The sequence below is a fragment of the Mandrillus leucophaeus genome, unplaced genomic scaffold, assembly GCF_000951045.1.
Source record: "Mandrillus leucophaeus isolate KB7577 unplaced genomic scaffold, Mleu.le_1.0 Scaffold125, whole genome shotgun sequence".
In the NCBI taxonomy this organism is placed as follows: Eukaryota; Metazoa; Chordata; class Mammalia; order Primates; family Cercopithecidae; genus Mandrillus; species Mandrillus leucophaeus.
The window spans coordinates 2,728,569-2,748,909 of record NW_012100876.1 but is presented as its reverse complement, the minus strand read 5'-3'; the positions used below and the strand labels follow the sequence as shown (position 1 = coordinate 2,748,909).

The window sequence follows — 20,341 nt, the reverse complement described above, 5'->3', positions numbered from 1 at the left end:
CAAGCACTAGCATGTACAATAGCCTCCAGCATGGGGCAGTTCGGTAAAGTCTATAAGCAAATTTTCACAAGGTATGGCTCTTTTTACTGTTTAAGTTGCTTAGAGGGGGTTTTCTCCCCACCACTCCCCCTTTGTAACTCTATTTGGTGGCTTAGCCTTCAGTGAGAAATTGGAATCCAGATACGGCAGAATCTTGCTGCTTTTAACTTCTAATGTGACCATGGGCTCCTGGGAGCCTAATGAGAAGGTGCCGGGTCTGTCCTAGTCTTCACATTCTTCAGCTCCTGTCAGTCTGATCAGATCAGTATTTGGTTCCTTCAAGGTGCGGCAGCCCTTGGCCATTTCCTTTATTGCCTTTTTGAACATTTATCTTTCTAGTGTCCTTTCTTTTTGCATCTTGCACATTAATCTCTCTCTAGCCTTGTCCGGCTCTTGAATCCTTGCCTAACTTGACTTCTTTCACATTTACATCCACGTCCACGTCTTCTCACATGACTAATTTCTTTTTTTTTTTACACTTACTCTTAGTCTTTCTTTCTCTTTTTGCTCTTTCCCAGTTTACTGATGCCCAAGGCTGGTCCCGGAGGTCAGGTCTGCTAGAGTAAACTGAGTCCAACACTTTTACACAGTCATGCTTGACAGGGCTCTGTGATACTGGGAGCAAGGTGGTGGGTTCAGGGTGTTACAAACTGCAATGGTTATATGGGGATTTTCACAGAGCAAACTTTGGTACTTGGTGAGTCTAGCATTCGTTAACCAATGATGTCCTTTAGTATTCATTAAAGTCACCACAGCATGGGGGGCCTTTATGTTCAAGTTTTGCCTAAGAGTCAGCTTATCTGCTTCTTGTACTAGCAGGGCAGTTGCTGCCAAGGCCCTCAAACATGGAGGCCATCCTTTAGAAACCCAGTCTAGTTGTTTAGAGAGGTAGGCCACAACCTCGGCCAGGGCCCCACAGTTTGGGTTAAAACTCCAACTGCCATCTTTTCTCTCTCTGACATATACAATGTAAAAGACTTTGTCAGATCGGGTAGCCCCAAGGCTGGGGCTGACAGAAGTTTTTTTCTTTAACTTACAAAAGGCTTGCTGTTGTTGGGATCCCCATTCAAAAGGTTCCCAGTCCCCCACTTTGTGACCTCATACAAAGGCTTGGCTAATATTGCAAAGTTTGGGATCCACAGTCTGCAAAACCTCACAGCTCCTAAGAATTCTCTCAGTTGCCTTCTGCTCTTAGGCTCCGGTAGATTGCAAATGACCTGCTTTCTTTCTGATCCCAGGCTGTGCTCCCCCTGTCGGATAGTAAATCCCAGGTAACGTACCTGTTGTCAGCAGATCTGAGCTTTTTTTCTTGGACACTTTATACCCACAGTCCTTCAGGTGCCTAAGTAGGGCATCCGTTCCCTTAGCGCACTCGACTGCCGTGGGGTGTCCCAGCAGAAGGTCATCGACGTACTGGAGCAACACGCAGCCTAGGTCTCTGGTGGGAAACTTCTGGAGGTCTCGAACCAATGCCTCCCCGAAGATGGTGGGGGAGTTCTTGAACCCTTGGGGAAGCCAGGTCCAAGTGTACTGAGTAGTGACACCTGACTCTGGATCTTCCCACTGAAAAGCAAACAGCTTCTGGCTCTCGGGGGCTAATCTGATGCTAAATAAAGCATCTTTCAGGTCCAAGCAGGTGAACCAGCTGTCCTCAGCTGGCAACAACCCCAACAACGTGTACGGGTTAGGTACTGTTGGATGTAAAGTCACTGTAGCTTGATTAACCAAGTGCAAATCCTGTACTGGCCTGTAGTCCTTGGTCCCTGGCTTGGGAACCGGCAGGAGGGGAGTATTCCATGGAGACTGACAATAAACTATAATTCCAAAGGTTCTTAGGTGCTTGAGATGGACCTGGATACCTTCAAGAGCTTCTCTGAGGACTGAGTACTGTTTTTGCCTAACCGGCTGTGCCCAGGCTTAACTTCTATAAGTACAGGGGCTTGGTTGACGGCCAACCCTGGAGGGTTGTCTTACGCCCACACTTTTGGCCACCACTTAGCCAGAGCTGGTCTTATCTCTTGGCTCAGCTCAGTTAAGAAAAGTCTCCATTCTTCCTCTCGGGATACCTTAAGGGTCATAATGACTCCAGTTCCAGGTCAGTTTAGCAGCAAAGAGCCATGCTCTGTAAAAGAGATAGTGGCTCTCAGCTTGCTAAGCAAGTCCCTTCCCAACAAAGGCAAGGAACAGTCAGGCATGTACAAAAACTGGTGAATCACTTTATGTCCTCCTACAGTACAAGTCTAAGGCAAGCAGAAAGCTTGCTTTGCTGAAACCTCTGTGGCTCCAATTATGCCAATAGTCTTTTTGGATAAGGGGACGACTGGGGTGGTTACTACAGAATGTTCAGCACTGGTATCTACAAGAAAATCAATGTCTTTCCTGTTTTCCTTTTAGCTGAGGGCATTTGTTCTTCCAGTGTCCCATTTCTTTACAATAAACACACTGGTTACTCTCAGGGGCATTTGTACCCCAGTTTTGGGTCATAAACCAGCTGCCAAGAGAGGGGTTTCTCCCGAGGCTTCACCTCCTCTCTTGTCTACTCTGGGTGGCCTAGGGATATGTTTGTCTTGCGGAGGCACAAGCACTGTGGGCTCAAGAGTGGGGAACCTCTCTCCCTGGTAAGGGGAGGGCACCACTGGGATCACTGGTGCCATCTCCTGCAATGGATCTTCTGATGTTGGGTCGAACAGAACTTCAGGAGTTGATTTCCTTCGGTGAGTGGAGCGGGATCCTTCCTTAGTTGTCTGTCCCTTTGCTGCTAGCACTGCTGCTGCCTGCCCTCTTAGCCAATGTGGGGGGTTCTAGCACCAGTTGTAACCAAGTGTCTATGTATGGGAACTGGTCTGAGTATCCTGACTTACCAGTTACCTTGTGTCATACCTTAGAAACAAGGAACCTGTCCAGGCTTCCTTCTGATGGCCAACCCACTTCTAATGATGGCCAATCTATTTCACACAAAGTTCTAAGTTTTCCTGATGTCATAGTAACCCCATAGTCTCCATTAAATCTCTTCTTAAAATTTTTCAACATAGTTCCTAGCGGAATGGGCTTACTTTGTGTCTGATCCATGTTTCCTTGAGACAAAACACCACACTCACACCACACACACACCACAAAACAAAGAATGGATAAAACGGGCACACACACATCTTTTCAGTTTATACCAAACCAGAATCAAAACCAAAATCAGAGTATCCAGAAATTCGAGCCAGGTCAAAACCAAAACCAAAGTGTCGAACAATTCAAGTCAAGTCAAAAACAAAAACCAAAGTATCAAGCAATCAATTCAAGTAAAACAAAAACCAAAGTGCCGGTACAGGCACGCCATGGGTAATCAGGCCACCCACACATCTCTCTGAGCCACAGAAGAGACCCAGCTCAAACCCATGACGTACGAGACATCCATACTTGGCTTGTGGCTGAAGCCCCGATGGGTTGGGGTGGTGGACTCACATTTTGGGTAACATTCACAGACATCTTCTCTGATAGAAAGTGGGTGCTGGGGGCAGGGGGAGTGTTATCAGCACAGAATTAAATTCTGCCCCCTTATCCATATTTTACATTCTGATTTTATTTCATATGAGTTATAAAATCTTTATTATGACAACTAATAGGTCAGTTCTTTTCCAAATTTATTGAAGAAATCGTGTTGCCTTCCAAGACAAATTGCACTTTTTGATGTTGAAAAGAATTCCATAAGGATCATTCCTAAGTCCATAAAATATCATCGAAAGCAGCTTGTTCTGCAAAGATCTCCATAGAAAGCAGCTGAACTTGGAAAGAAGCTAATGATTGCGGGGAAAAATTGTAGGAGGAGAAGGAAAACCAAAATCATGGAAAGATAACTTCCCAAGGAACACAAGAGAAAAAGAAAGGCTGGAGGAGAGAGAGGAAAATTAAGGAGGAAAGAGGAATGCGGAGCGTGTCGGAGGCAGACAGGATCAGGGGGATGGTGCTGGTCCAAAACTCCACCCGCGGTTCTTTGAGTCTCTGTCCGAGGCTCATGTTCAAGTCCAGCTGCAGGTACTGCTCGGTCAGATTATAGGCTGGCCACAGAGGCAAGTCGTCCCCATTGGGATTCCTGGAAGGGAGAGCAGAAACAGGGGTGAGATTTTCCTCCTCACATCCCAGGCCTTGGCATGGGGGAGACTGGGAAGTTTACATACCCAGTTCGAGCAAAGGTAGCCCAGTATTTCATCATCTTCCGGCTCAGCAACTTCTCCTCCTCCGTGGCTCCTTCTGAAGGAGATAATCACAAAACGCTGCTGCTCTCGGTGAGGCTGGGAAAGCCCGAGGTGCCTTGTATTTGATGAATCCCTTTCACACCCCTCCTCCCACTGGAACCTTACAAGCCTACCAAGTCACCCTACCCATTTTACACATGCAGATACTAAATCTCAGAGCAATGGGCACCTGCCCAAGGAATTGTGGCTTCCGAATGGTGGAAGCTGAACACACATCTTCCCTGTCCACCCCATGTTCCTGCAGCCAGTCCCATGATGCTGCAGGTTCCCTGGGGACACAGACCAGCTTGCTCCCTCTCTCTGTCTCTGTTTTCCCCCCTCTCTCTCTTCCTTCTCTCCATCCTCTCTTCTTTCTCTCTCCCCATCTCTGTCTTCCATCTCTCCATCCTCTCTTCCTTCTCTCTCCCCATCTCTGTCTTCAATCTCTCTTCCCTCTTTTTCTTCTCTCTCTCCCCTCTCTCTTTCTTCCCTCTCTCTTCCTTCTCTCTCCCTCTCTCTCTCCCTTCTGTCTTTCTTCCCTGTCTCTCTGTTCCTTCTCTCCCTGTCTTCCCTCTCTCTTGCTTCTCTCTTTCCTCTCTTTTCTTTCTCTCTCTTCCTCTGCCTCTGTCCTTGAACACACATTTTTACAATTAATTTTTGTATTTCTTTATATAAAAAGTAGAAAATCCAAAATGCAGAAAGAGCATCTAATATCCAATGAAAATGTTTCCCTTTCATCTCTTCCCTGCAGACACCCAGTGACGAGCCTCAGAGGCACCTTCCCAAAGACAGGCTCTGCAGGTTCCAGGGTATAAACGGACACCTTTCTACACATCTGGCAGGAGACTGGACACGTATTCTACATATTGCTCTTTTTATTAAAATTGATCTCATATATAGGACTTGTCTCTTATCAAACTGCCATTTGTTGTTCTATGAACATGTAATATGTAAATACATATTTACATGCAATTATATATAAATATATAATGTATGTGTCATGTTTCCAATCTTTTGCTGGTAAAAGCAGTATTTTAGTGTGCATATATATTTTGCACATGTGGAGGTATACTTACACAAAAACTCTAGAAGTAGAATTGACAGGCTAAAAACTATATGCGTTTTAATCTACGTTATTTATTTTTATAAAGATGGAGTCACACTCTGTCACCCAGACTGGAGTGCAGTGGCACCATCATAGCTCACTTCAGCTTCCAACTCCTGGGCTCAAGCAATTCTTCCTGCCTCAGCCTCCCAAAGTGATGGCATTATAGGCATGAGCCACCACACCTGGCTAAGACTACATGCATTTTTTTATTTTATAAAATAAAAACAATTTTTGAGACAGGAGTCTCACTCTGTTGCCCAGACTAGAGTTCAGGGCCATGATCATAGCTCACTGTAACCTCAAACTCTTGGGCTCAAGTGATCCTCCCACCTCAGCCTCCTGAGTAGCTGGGACTACAGGTGTGTGCCACCATGCCTGGCTAATTGTGTTTATTATTATTATTATTATTATTTTGTAGAGAGGGGGTATTACTATGTTGCCCAAAATGTTCTGGAACTGCTGGACTCAAGCAATCCTCCTGCTTCAGACTCCCAAAGTGCTGGGATTACAGGTGTGAGCCCCCATGCCCGGCCTTACATGCATTTAAATGTTGATAGATTTATCTATTAATGTATAAAATTGTTTCTCACACCAGCTAGAATACATTATTTTAAGTGTTTTGTTTTTTTCAACTTTGATTGATGAAGAATAATTCCTTGGTAAGGATGGTCTGCAGTTTTCTTGTTATGAGGGAGGTTGAGCGGATGTTCATATGTCTAGAAGGCACTTGTGTTTTCTTTTCCACGAACTGTCTGTTTGTATCTGTTACCCAGTTTTCAATTAGGTTATTCTTTTCTTACGAATTTTCCTCTTTAGACATCAAGGAATTTCACGTTTTCATACATATGTTGTTCACTTTTTCCAGTTTAGGGAGTCCCTGTGCCATTACATAGTATGGGCTCAGGAATGGTTGCTGAGAAATAACAGTGACATTTATTAGCTATTCACTCTTACTTTATGGGGCTTATTTTATTTAGTCCTTATGACAACCTAGGAGGAAGTTCTTTATTATCTGTGTTGTAAGATGAGGATGAAACACTGAAATAATGAATAAACCACAGTGCACAAACACACTCTATATGGAATGTTCTATCCTCTTTGTCAGGAGGCCAATGTGAGTAAGTTAAGAGCCTGCATTGTGTAATGTTTCTAACTAAATAGTTTAGTGATAGCTCCTGTGTGTAATTTTCCCTGCAAATTTTTTCTATTGATAACCTCATCTGGTTGGTTTATTTTAGGCACCAAATATGTCATAAATTTAAGAATAAACGAGCTAACATCACAAGTAACAGTTCACAAGGCTTTACATGAGCTCATCGGGGTGCAGACCACTTGGAGCTGGAATTATGTAAAACATGGTCCTTGCCTCTTAAAGCCTCAGATTGTGGCCTCATGGGATTTCTGGGAAGGGAGGGGAGGGTAAGACCCGTGGTCAAAGAAAAGGAAGAAAATGGTTCTAACATATATATATATATATTTTTTTAAATTATTTAGATTGCTTGAGCACTCTGAAGTGGCCACACCTGTAGGTTTCAGTACAAAGAGAAGCCCTCATCAAGCAACTGTCACGGTGCTTTTTCATCTTGGCTTCTAAAAATGGAAGTGAGGGCATTTTCCAGAGAAAGGTTGCATCCGCCTGTAAACCACAGAGGTGATTAAATGCCAACCCTGAAGTCCTCCGGGCTCTTGCATAGTGGTGGGGTAAGCAGGGGGCTTCATGTGAACTGTGGGGAGTGGCCAGTCCCTTACCGAACATAACAATGTCACCCTTCAGGAAGGCACCACCGAACACAAAGCGGACTTCATCAGCGTGGTCGGCTTTGACAAAAGCTGGCTTCGTGTCTTCAAAGCACTGGGGCCGGTGCCGAAACTCATAGAAGTAGACAGGTGCACCAGCATCTGAACAAAGGTCAGGGAAGGTCAGGCATGCAGGCAGCGTGGAGCAGGGGGCTGGCTCTGTGTCCCCATCTATCAATGTATAGACCAAGGGGTGGGACAGCTCAGAGACAAGAGGCTACCTAAGCCAGCCTCACTTCCCCCTTCCTCATCTGAGGCTGGAATTTCCTGTTACAGCAGAGCTTATATCCCTGGTGATGAAGAGCTCACGTCTGAGAAGTCAGTAGTTCTGCTTCTCAAAAAACGTCCTCCATATTCAACCAAGATCTACCTCGTTGGGACTTTCTCTCAAAGTTCAAATCTTTTACCCATTCTTGGAAAATACTTTCTTTTCATTACTGAATTGTAAGGGTTCTTCTATCTGGATATGATGATTTTGTCAAATAATTGTATTATGAATATTTTCTCCCAGTCTGTGGTCTACCTTCTCATTTTCCTAACAATATTTTTAAGGTAAATGTACATAAGTGAAATCTGCCACTTTAACTATTTGAAAGTATATAATTCAGCGGTTTTTAGTACATTTAGGATGTTGTGCAACTATCACCACTATTTAGGTCCAGAACATTTTCATCACCCCAAACAGAAACCTCAGACCCATTTCGCAGTCACTACACAGTTCTACTTTCTGTCCCTATGGATTTGCCTAATCTGAACATTTCGTATAAGTGAGGTCATACAACATGTGGCCCTTTGTGCCTGACTTCTTACACTTAGCATAATGTTTCCAAGGCTCATCTGTGTTGTAGCATGTATTCATATTTCATTTCTTTTTATGGCAAACTGATAGTCCATTGTAAGTATATACTGAATTTTGTTTATTGATTCATCAGTTGATGAACACTTGGGTTGTTACCATTTTGGCCTATAATGAACAAGGGTGCTATGAACATTCACATACAATTTTGTAGAGTATACCCCTAGGACTGGATTTGCTAGGTTATATGGAAACTATGTTTAACTTTTTGAGCAACAGCCACAACATTTTTCCACAGGGGCTGCACTGTTTTATGTTTCCAACAGCCGTGTATGAGAGTTTTGGTTTCTCTATACCCATCACACTTGTTCTTATTCCTTTTCTTTTTTAAAAAAATTATAGCCACCCTAGTATATAACACATGCAAAAGAATAAAGGTAGATTCTTCCCTCATACTATATAGAAAAACTAACTCAAAATGGATCAAAGACCTATATTTAAAACTAAAACTGTAAACCTTTATATGAAAATATAGTGGTTAATTTCCACACCCTTGAATTTCGCCGTGGATTCTTAGATATGACACCAAAAGCACAATCAACAATAAAAGTGGATGAATTATATTTCATCAAAATTAAAAACTACTGTGCAACTTTGGTGCATTATCAACAGAGTAAGAAGGCAACCCACAGAATGGGAGAAAATATTCGCAAGTCATATATCTCATAATATCTCATAAGGGATTAATTTCTACTACATATATATAGTAGAAATTACTATACTATATATAGTTCCATATATATATATATGGAACTCTTAAAACCCAACAACAAAAAACAATTCAATTAAAAAATGGGCAAGGGTCTTAAACAGACATTTCTCTAAAAACATATATACAAACATCCAATAAGCACATGAAAAGATGCTCAACATCTCTAATAATTGGGAAAATGCAAATGAAAACCATAATGAGATACTACCTCAAACCCATTAGAATAGTCATTATTTAAAAAACAACAACAGAAAATAACAAATGTTGGTCAAGATGTCGAGAAATTGTAACCCTTGTGCATTGCTGGTAGGAATGTAAAATGGTTCAGACACAGTGGAAAGCAACATGACAGTTCTTCAAAAAAATTAAACATAGAATTACATATGATCCAGCAATTCTACCTCTGCCATATACCCCAGATAACTGAAAACAGGGACTTGAACAGATATTTCTACAACTATATTAATTGCAGCATTATAGTCAATAGCCAATTGTAGCCAATAGCCAATTGTTATTGCACAATAGCCGAAAGGTGGAAACAATGCAAATGTCCATTAATGAATAAATGGATAAACAAAATGTGATCTATACATACAATGGAACATAATTCAGCCTTATAAAAGGAGGAAATTCTGATGTATAGTACAGCATATAGGAATCCTGAGACCTTATGCTATGTGAAATAAGCCAAACAAAAGGACAAATACTGAATGATTCCATTTACATTGAGTAACTAAAGTCACTAAAGTAACTAAAACGTCAATCATAGAGACAGAAAGTAGAATGGTGGTTATTGAGGTCTGGGGAAAAGAGGAGTGGGGAGTTATTTTTAATAGGTACTGATTTTCAGTTTGGGATGATAAAAACGTTCTGAAGATGTATAGCGGTGATGGTTGTACAACAATATGAATGTACTTAATACCACTGAACTATACACTTAAAATGGTTAAAATGGGAAATTTTTTATTAAGCATATTTACAATTTTTAAAATGTAAAAAAGAGTATGCCATTTCATTTATAAATGTTTACGAATTTTCCAGATTTCCTTTTGTTATTGATTTCTAATTTCATTCCCTTGTGGTTGAAGAAGATACTCTGCATGATTTCCATCCTTTTACATTTATTGGGATTTGTTTGATGGCCTAACATATGGTTGATTCTGGAGGATGTTGCATGTGCACTTGAGAAGAATGTGGAATCTAATGTTATGGAGTGGAGTATTTGTCTGCCTTTAAAATAGTTGAATTAAAGTCTATTACTTTAGGAATCCATTACTCCTTATAGCTAAAATGTTCCATTACTATGTATGGCTAAGATGTTGGGGAAGACATTTCTAGAAAGAAAAAATCCCGGGGGACAGCGCCTAGAAAATTATAGGGAGATGAGAATTTTCTACATGGTCCTGAAGAAGGGGAAGAAACAGAAACAACTGATCAACATTCCCAAACTCTGAAAGGCAGGTGAATGACACAGGTCCCCGTGGCACGTTCCCATCCAGACACAGACACTCTCTCTGTGAGGGAACAGAGGCAGAGGAGGCAGCCAGTCAGTAGACAACATGGATCACCGTGGCCACCAGCCTCGCTGGGCTGTGGTCCTGGAGCGGGGTGCCCAGAGACTCACCTCGGTGATATCGAGCTGTAATCAGTGCAGGGACCACAAAGAACACATCTCCAAGCAAGTCCAGAAGACCGTCTCGGATTTCAGTCAGGGAGTGCTTGTCATGGAAGTATTCATTAGCCACAAGGTGCAAATACTGAGGCGGGATGTGCTGTAAAAAAAAATCTTAGTCATAGGAGATCCAGATCAACCACAGTGGCCAACACGTTAAACACTCACCTGTGCAGGTATGATTCTGAATGCTTTACCCACATTGCTTCATTTAATCCACACAGCAACCCTATGATGCAAGTATCAAAACTAGCCCCGTTTCACAGATTAAGAAACTGAGGCTTAGAGAGGTGAAGTGGTTGGGCCCCAACTGGAAGAACCATGATTCTTTCACAAGTCTATTTGCATCCAAATCCCATGCTCCTGACCACAGGCCTCTCTCTCTCATGTCTCAGAATGAGTCAGTCCTGGGCAAAACTGGCTGCATCATCTGTGGAGCTCAGTGCAAAGTAAAAACATAAACTCCTTGTTAAAAAAATCATTAAGAATTTCAATATGGTGACAACGGTGCATTAAACCAAATGTAGGACCCTTCTGAGCAACAGGGTCCTCTGTGACTACACAGGCAGAACATCCATGAAATCAGCCCTGCTCCTGGTACCAGCACTGCCTCCAGCCCTTAGCTATTATCTTACCTAAGCTAGTTGGTTTCTTGGAGCCTCAGTTTCCTCATCTGTAGGGATGTAGAGGATTATATGAGATGTGAAGAGAGAAGTATGCTGCTTGGCCCAGAGTAGGTATTCAGTCCTGTTGGTTCCCCCAGGCCCCATTGCTGAGTGCCTTAATAGGACATTCGATGCTTCTCTGACCTGGCAACAGCCTGCCTCCCAGGCTTCTCCCTCTCAACTTCCCCCAGGCACTAATGGCAAAGAGTGCATGGTAAATTCCATGAAGATTCAGGGATCTGGTGCTCTAGGAAATGCTGGAAAGGTGTTGCAGCTCAAACCCGTACCACTAAGACAGCAGCCACAGCCCTTGATGGGTTTCTTTGGAATTTGGAGGCGAGGCAGTGTACACCACATTGGAGAATGCTGCTCAGACTCGTTTATCGGGTCCTCAGGAGGCTGGTGGTTTTTAATCAGGCCAGAGCAAGGGAGGCCTCTGCAGTAGGTCCAGTTTATGGCGTAAGGGCCTGGCCTCTTTGGCCATATAACCAGCAGAACCCATAGTGCTGGAGGTGTCCAAGGTGGGTATAGATGCTGTGTGGAGTCTCAGGTGAGTCCCCATAGGACAGTCAGAGTGCAAAGTCCTAGGGTTCTGGGGTAAGGCTATGCCTTCTGCATCAGAGAACTACTTACTGTTTAAAAAGTAGCCCCTAGCATGCTACCGTGCCTAGGAGAAACACATGCCCTTCCATTCCTCTTGCACTTTCCCGCACAACCTACTTCCCACTCTACTTGAAATGTCCTTCTGCTCAGTTGTTCCCCTCCCCTAAGGATCAGATCAATGAGCATCTTCTCCATGAGGCCATCTCCAGTCCACCTGAGAATCCCACTGTATGATTTATAACATCAATATCTCTCAAACCTTAGTCCCAATTCATCATCAGACAGCTGCAACTCGTCAAACATCCCTCCACCGGGGGGGCCTGAGGGATCTCCGCCTGTAGTGTTTCTTCTGTTTTCCTTCTTCTTTTTTTTTTTTTTCTTTTTGAGACAGAGTGTCTCACTCTGTTGCCAGGCTAGAGTACAGTGGAGAGATCCTGCAGCCTCAAACTCCCAGGCTCAACAATCCTCCTGCTTGGCCTCCCAAGTAGCTGGCACCACAAATGCATACCACCAGGCCTGCCTAATTTTTTTTACTTTTTGTAGAGACAAGGTCTCCCTGTGTAGCCCAGGCTATTCTTGAACTTCTGGGCTCAAACAATCCTCCTGCCTTGGCCTCCCAAAGTGTTGGGATTACAGGTGTGAGCCACCGTGCCCAGTTTCAGAGGGCTTTTCCTGAAATAGAAATCAAATCATGTCCTTCTTCCTTCTGTTCTCAGTCTTTAGGACGAAGTGTATGCTCATTACATAGCTTACAACAGATGAAAGCATTCTCTCCTGCTGCAGCCAACCCTCAGCTGATCTCTTCACACCCTCTGCTCCCAGCTGGTACTCTTGGTTCTTCCCAGTTTATCCACCCACCCATTCCATCACCAGACAGGCTCCATTAATCTTCCATAACGCTTCTCCCCAAGAGAGCTGCCTGTCCCCTTCTGTGTGCACCACAGAACCTTGGACATTGCTGTGCTTCGTGTGTACTGTATTGAAGTGTCTTGTCATCTCCGTCCACCCCATATTGCACCCCAGTGCCCAGGGAATGCAGGGGCATGTGGACTCTCGCTAAACATGTGTTCCATGGACAAGTGAACAAAATGAATATTGGCACTGAGTCCACACTGAATAAACGTTTATGGAAAAAGAAGAAGATGGAAAAAGGAGAAAAGAAAGGAAGGAAAACAATCCATCTCTATATCCTAGTGTCTAGAGTAAGACCAGATACTGCTAAGTTTGTGCAGTAAACGAATGAATGAGTGATGGAACAATAAATGAGTGAATGAATGAGTAAATGACTGGTCTTGCCAGAGCCTGGCCTGATGCCTGGCTGGTGTGTGGTGAATACAGGTCCCTAGTCCTGTGTGTGTTTCAGCATTCAGAGCTTTTCAGACTGTAGGTAGATAATGTAGCACCCATGCTGCATGTTATGACACAGGCTCGGGGTGGGGGCAAAACCCCAAAACCCACATTAATGCATCCACAGAGAAACAGCTGAAGAGTGGGATAAATAACATGATAAATGTGTGGGAATGAAAATGACTGATAGCCACAAATCAGTTGAGGTCCAGTTCTGCTCCTGGGTGGGTTACAAAAACCCTCTGGGTTTTTGGAGCTCTTCCAGGTCAGGGATTGTGGATTGGGTTTATGGGCCTATTGACATAGTTTGGACCTGTGTCCCCCACCAAATCTCATGTTGAATTGTAATCCCTAATTTTGGAGACAGGGCCTGATGGGAGATGATTGGGTCGTAGGGGCAGTTTCTCATGAACGGTTAGCACCATCCCTTTGGTGCTGTTCTCATGACACAGCTCTCACGAGTTTTGGTTATTTAAAAGTGTGTGGCACCTCATCCCTCTCTCCTTCCTCCTGCTCTAACCATGTAAGACGTGCCTTCTTCCCCTTCGCCTTCTACCAAGATTGTAAGTTTCCTGAGGCCTCCCGAGAAGCTAAGTAAATGCCAGCATCATGCTTCCTGTACAGCCTGCAGCACCATAAGCTAATTAAGCCTCTTTTCTTTATAAATTACCCAGTCTCAGGTATTTCTTAATAGCAGTGCAAGAGTGGACTAATACACCTGTGCTTAGTAAAGGTCTATTGAATAACTGAGTGAGTGAGGAGTGTCTGTGCCCCTGGCATCTCCCGCTGAGTGTGACCCAGGGCTATCTGTTAAGTGCATGTGTCTCTGGAGTACTGCAGCCTCCCAAGTTACTTACCAGGATGTTTTGTATCAGATGGAGGGCAAGGGACTTGTTGGAGCCACTGAGGATCTCAGGAGCCTCCTTCTGTGGAGAGAAGCAGTGCACTCTGTAAGCCATCCGGTCATCAGAAGGTAAACCCATCTCCCTGAGGGCATGGGCAGCCGACTTTCACAGGGGAAGCTGGATAAGGAGCCCTGAAGCCCAGGCAGCCACATGTGGAAGTGGCCTCAGGTCAGATAGTTAATTTCTTCTCACTTTTGATAAAAGGCAGCTGTTCCCTGTCATTCCACCTGCAGCCTGTGGGGCCTGAGTGGTTACCTTGTGAGAAGGCTCCCATTATGGGCTAAATTGTGGACCCCTCAAAATTCACACATTGAAGCCTTAACCCCCTGCATTTCAGAATGCAACTATTTGGAGATAGTACTTTTAAAGGGGTGATTATGTTAAAATGCAGCTGTTAGAGTGGGCCCTAATCCAATCTGGCTGATGTCCTTATGAGAAAAGAAAGTTTAGACACACAAAGCAATATCAGCACCTTGATCTTGGACTTCCAGCCCCTAGAACTGTGAGAACATAAATATCTGTGGTTTAAGCCTCCCAGTCTACAGTATTTTATTATGGCAGCCCTGACTGCCTAAGAGGCCCCAACTTGGCTTGGACATCAAGTTCAAAGAGAAGCCAGAAAATTTCCATACTGGTGTTTGTTGTTCTCCTTCTCAAGACCTTTGTGGGTGGGGCCTCTGAGAAGCCACAGTGGGAGGTCAGGCAGTGGCGGTGAGGCTGGTGGCTGAAAACACAGGCTCCCTGCACTGCCCTCACCACCTGAAAACTTGGCAAGGGACTCAACTCTTCCTGCCTCAGGCTTCTGATCTGTAAGGTGGAGTTTGCAACAAGTACCTCCTGCGAGGGTGGTGATGAGAACTGAGCGAGTTGATAATTGTAAAGCTCTTACAATGGTACTTGGTACGTAGTAAGCACTTCATGTGATTATTTGTTAAATTGCCATTTTCTGGCAAAATCACAGCTTTAAAACGTGAGGCATCAGAAACACTATCCACGTGGCAAATGAATTTTCTTGGTATGTTTTCTGCTGAAAATCTTGGGGTAATGAATCACTACGGCAGATACTTAAATGAATACTAGGGCCGTACCTGTCTCCTGGAATCTCAGGGAACCCTCAAGTCATTTAAATTACCCACAAGCATATTTTAACTACAAAAACCTTCTCTGTACATTAAGGAGCTGGGATTTGTTTCTCAGGGATTTCCTGTGGTCTCTAACAGCTAGCAATGGGTTTAAAGGCAAATTCACATGGAATTTGAGCACCCACACAGGCTTTTGAGCTCTGCAAATTCTGTTACTTGAATAACTCCAACATCTAGCATTTACTGAGCACTGACAGTATGCCAGGTTGCTTGATGTATACCTGTGAGGCAGGTGCTAAGATGAGCCCTATTTCACAAATGAAGTAGGGGAAGCTCAGAGAGGGTGGGCCACTCCCCTAGTATCACACAGCAGGTAAGCAGAGAACTCAGCATTTAAAGGCAGAGCCTAGGCTGGGCACCACCCCATGCCTGTAATCCCAGCACTTTGGGAGGCTGAAACAGGTGGTCTCCCAAAGTGCTGAGGTCAGGAGTTGGAAACCAACCTGGCCAACATGGTGAAACCCAGTCTCTACTGAAAATACCAAAAAAAAAAAAAAAAAAAAAAAAATTAGCTGGGCATAGTGGTAGGTGCCTGTAATCCAGCTACTCAGTAGGCTGAGGCAGAAGAATCCCTTGAACACAGGAGGTGGAAGTTGCAGTGAGCCAAGATCACACCACTGCATTCCAGCCTCGGCAACAGGGGAAGACTTGACTCAAAAATTTAATTTAATTTAATTTAAAAGGCAGAGCCTAAACACATGAAAATTATACACCACTGTCTCCTTACTAGCCGGGAGATGTCGGAAAGCTGCTTTAGCTGCTCTGATCCTCAGTTTCTTTAAAATAGGGAAAATCATGCCTGTTTTCAAGTTGTTGCTTGGATGGCCTGTGCTTGGCACTGGAAGGCACTGGGGAACTGGTTACAGTAGTTACAGTGCTGGTTGTCATCACTAGCACCTGCCTTCTTCTTTCTAACACACACCCAGAAATCACTGAAATGCCTTACTAAAGCCATGAACTGTGATTCAGTGGCCTCATCTGCAATGTAAGGACAAAAATTCCTAGTCCTACTTCAAAACATTGCCCTGGAGGTCAAATTAATAATGGCAGAACATGCTTTCACAACTCAATGAACTGGGACTCTGGTTCCAGACAACCACCAACTGGCTTTGTAATCTGATCTTCTTTATTTTTTAACCCTATTTTGTCCAGCTTAAAACGAGGAGGTCAATCTATATAAATGAGCTTCAACAGTATTAGGAATTTGAACTCTCCACTCATCCACAGATGAAAAGTTTATTTCCAATGAATAGAGTCTTGCTAAGCCACGGAATCAAAAAAATCCTGGGTCTTTCCCAGCACCTGGGCCTCAGCTCAACAGTCTATCCCTAGAAGAGCCTTTCCTGACCACCTGCTAACCTCCCTAAAGATACATTCTCTCCCCACTTGTGTCCTTCATAGCATCTATCACTCTCTGAAATCGTCTTCTCAACCTCGTGTCTCATCTGTCTCTCCCCACCAGAGTGTAAGCTTCCAGAAAGCTCGATGCTCAGTTTTTATAAGCCTCTAATAAATGCTCAGTACATACTTGTTGAATAAATAAAATGATTTAACAATTTTGCAACTTATACAACCTTAGCATTCTCAGATGTCAAATGCCAGAACTAAGGCTGGACATGAACAGTTTAAAGGACTGAAGTTTTTCAAACCTATCTGAATGTCAGCTCTGAAGTGGTAACTGCATTTTTTGGAAACGATCATTTATAACATTGTCTGAACAAAGACGAAGTGGACCCATCCCCTCTTTCCTTTTTATATAGTTGTTTCTTCCACCCTACACCTCATCACATGAGGAGGAAGGCAGACACTTGTTGTGACTTGACTGGTCCTCACTTGCCCTCTTTCAGAGAGAGGAAAGATGATCACTGTGTGCTTGGCTAGTGGACTTCAGCATTTACGACACCTGCTGTAATCTGTGGAAGTGTCCAACTGTTGAAGCCAAGAGCTGCATCATGGTTTGAGAGAGTGGCAGCATGGACAACCAGAATTCTTACCATAGGCAGCAGGAAGCCACACTCATGGTTATTGACTCCGATGATGGAAGGAATTGCTTTAAATGCTTTCTGAGACAATAGATCTAGAGGCTCATTAGGAAAGAAAGCACCATCAACCACTCGAGTGAAAGACTTTGCTTTCTGTAATAAGGAAGGAAAAAAAAAATCATCAACTATTTCTGTTCACAAAATCTGCTGTCCCAAATCCTGGCCAAGCAAAGCCAACCCAGTCTAGCACTGGTTTAAATGCACTTAACAAGTAAAAACAAACACTACGGGCCCAGCTCAATATATCAGTCCCTGGCAGCTCTGCCATGTACTTGGGCAAGGTGGCTAAAGTTGTCTGTGCCTTATTTTCTCATCTGCTAAATGGGAATAATAATAATATCTACCAAGAAAAACAGTGGCTTGTGACATGGTTTGGCTGTGTCCCCACCCAAATCTTACATTACAGCTCCCGTAATTCCCACATGTTGTGGGAGGGACCCAGTAAGAGGTAATTGAATCATGGGGCAGGCCTTTCCCATGCTATTTTCATGACAGTGAATAAATCTCACGATATCTGATGGTTTTATAAAGCGAGCTCCCATGCACAAGCTTTTTTTTTTTTTTGCCCACCACCATGTAAGATGTGCCTTTGCTCTTCCTTCAGCCTCTACCATGATTATGAGGCCTCTCCAGCCACGTGGAACTGTGAGTTTATTAAACCTCTTTCCTTTATAAATTACCCAGTCTCAGGTATGTCTTTATTAGCAGCATGAGAAGAGACTAATACAGCCTAGCCCAGTGATACTCAAAGTGTGGTTCCTAGACCAGCAGCATCAGCATCATCTGGGAACTTGTTATAGATGCACATTCTCAGGCCCACTTCAGGCTCCTCAATAAGAAACTCTGGGGTGGGGGCGTAGCCCAGGAACCTTCTTGTAGCTGGTCCTCCAGGTGATCCTAATGCATATTCAAGTTTGAGAATTACTGGCCAAATGCAAAGGTAAAAATGGTGGTAGATGGAGTGGTCAGGACTGTAGGGGTTGGTGTGAACATCTTTCTCAAGTGTCTCCCTGAGACACAGTGTCTTGGACATGCCTGGATATATTTTGGGTCTCAGAAAGCAACACTCAGCCCTAATCATGGTTTCCTTAGGTTTTTGTTTTGGAATTTGGGTAGAAAGGAGCATATGAAAGAGTTTGACACTACATCAGGTCCAGGATTTATTATCCATTTCACTGAGTCCAGCATGGCTCAGAGTGACATTCAGTACATACCACACAACTAGCAAATGTTGAAATCTGAAAGATAATGATCTTGATCGTTCAAAGACCATCATCAAAGGCTCTCAAGATTGAAAGGGACATAAAGATCACCCGGTTCAATTAACTGTCACTGACTGAAAGTTTGTCAGAGGTCAGCTAGATTTTGCTTGAATACCTGGAGAGGTGGGCATCTCACCACCTTCTAAAGGAGCCCAGTCATTTTCCAGACAACTGAGGTCTTGAAAAGTTTTCAGTTATGCAGAACTAAAATGACTTCCTAATAGAACTTCCAGCTCCTGATTTTGACTTCAGCTTCTGGAAGCATGCGTAACAAGGGTGGTCCCTCTCTCCAGTGAGATGCTTTCAGGGACTTAGAGACAAGCCTTGTACTTTGCTGAATCTTCTCCAGGCTAAGTGGCACCCCTGCCCCAACAATTTTCTTAAATTACCTACAAGGGTTCTATACCCCTATTTTTTTTTTTTTTTTACAGCTGTTACCAAGTATCCCCAATCCTCCTCTTTTCTATGTTCCAAATCCAAATAAATAACAGAGGGGTAGGATTAGTTAATCTCTCCATTCAAAGGACAAGCCTGCCCCCAAAACTGCCCGCTCTGTCCTCACCTGGCTGAGGGTCAGCAGCTCCTTGGAGGATTTTGTCCTCAGGCACCTCAGCAGGTCCTCAGAGTCTGATGCATTCTTCCCACAGAAATGTGCAACCACCTGCAGCTATTTTGCAGAGAAGGGCCAGGTTAGAGCATGATATTGGAAGCATCTAGGAAAATGGAAGCTGGAAAATGTCCTCCAATCAGACACAGGTTTGTCCTCCATATATGAGTCCATCCTGCTACCCCTACCTAGTCCCACGCCCCTATAATGGAAGGTGCACATGGCGGACAGGTTGCCACTGCATCACCCTCATTCTCTTGCCTGGCTCTCCTTGTCATCTTTAGTGAACACCACAGCTGGGGATGAGAGTTTGCCAGTCTGTGACGGTGGCATGGAATCAAGATTCATGGTCACAAAGAGATCAGTCCTGTGAGCTTGGCTGCATTGGTACTTGGCCCCTCCAAAGTCTAGAAGCCCAATCTTGAGGTGCTAAATAAGACAGAAACACCAAGAGCGAGGAGCAGCTTTGCAAGCTCCTTCATTGTCAGTAGAGGCAGGGCTCCAGATCAGATTCTTAGCTTGTCAGCCCTGCCCAAACCCCAGGCCCACACACAGCTTGGAATGTCCTACCTGTCTTTTTTCCTGCCTCTATACTAATCCTTCTCATTCTTTAATGCCCAACGCCTTCCCTCCACGATGTCCTTTCAGGGCATTGCACCCCCCAGAAACCCCTTCCTCATCCAATCTCCTATAAGCTTGATGTTCCCCACCTTCCATGCCTGGCCCATTGCTGAACATCTGCTTTCCTTGTCACTGAACCTTCCACATTTGTAGAACTCGCTCCCTGAAAGTGATGGTTCTCAATCTTCTGGGAGTCATGGATACTCTGAGAATCCAATCAAAGTCACAGACCCTCTCCCTGGGAAAAGGTGCAAGCATGTGGAGTCTGGCACAATTGTGGGACCACTTCCCAAACCTATCCATGGATTCCAGGATTTAATCCTGTCCATGGAGAGGTGATAAAAAGATTAGATTGCCCTCAAGTTTAGGATGTGCTTTCTCCACTGATAAATCCCAAAGCTCTAACAGAGCAGGGAAAATAGTGGGCACCCAGTGATGTGTGTCAAATGAATAAATATATGCCCAAACTGAAAACAGTTTTATGGAGAATGTTACCAAAATCAATATTTCTGTGTATTGAGGGTATTCTTTTTACAACTTTATAACTCTATGTTACTGCTCTTGGTATACACTGTTACTTTCTGTAAGATGTTTAAGAAAATTTACCACAAAAATGATTAATACTCAAGAGATGGCTCCACAGCCCAGTGCTTAATTAATGTGCATTGAATGAAACAGCTCATTCGTTAACTCATTCATTCAGAACACTTATGGCTGCCTGATATATACCAAGTATTATG

At 43.8% G+C, this 20,341-nt stretch overlaps 1 protein-coding gene across 1 annotated transcript in view; it reads right to left on the bottom strand.

Moving 5' to 3' along the window:
* Positions 1–3,653: 3,653 nt before the first annotated feature.
* The window catches only part of CES5A (carboxylesterase 5A), a 37,188-nt gene continuing 20,500 nt past the window's right edge, over positions 3,654–20,341 (bottom strand). The window contains exons 6-12 of the mRNA XM_011971932.1: positions 18,936–19,040; positions 17,064–17,204; positions 13,880–13,948; positions 10,360–10,507; positions 7,120–7,269; positions 4,206–4,278; positions 3,654–4,120 (exon numbers count right to left, since the gene is read on the bottom strand). Of these exons, the coding sequence (XP_011827322.1) occupies positions 3,871–4,120; positions 4,206–4,278; positions 7,120–7,269; positions 10,360–10,507; positions 13,880–13,948; positions 17,064–17,204; positions 18,936–19,040 (936 nt within the window). The 3' untranslated portion in view covers positions 3,654–3,870. The remainder of the gene's footprint in view (positions 4,121–4,205; positions 4,279–7,119; positions 7,270–10,359; positions 10,508–13,879; positions 13,949–17,063; positions 17,205–18,935; positions 19,041–20,341) is intronic.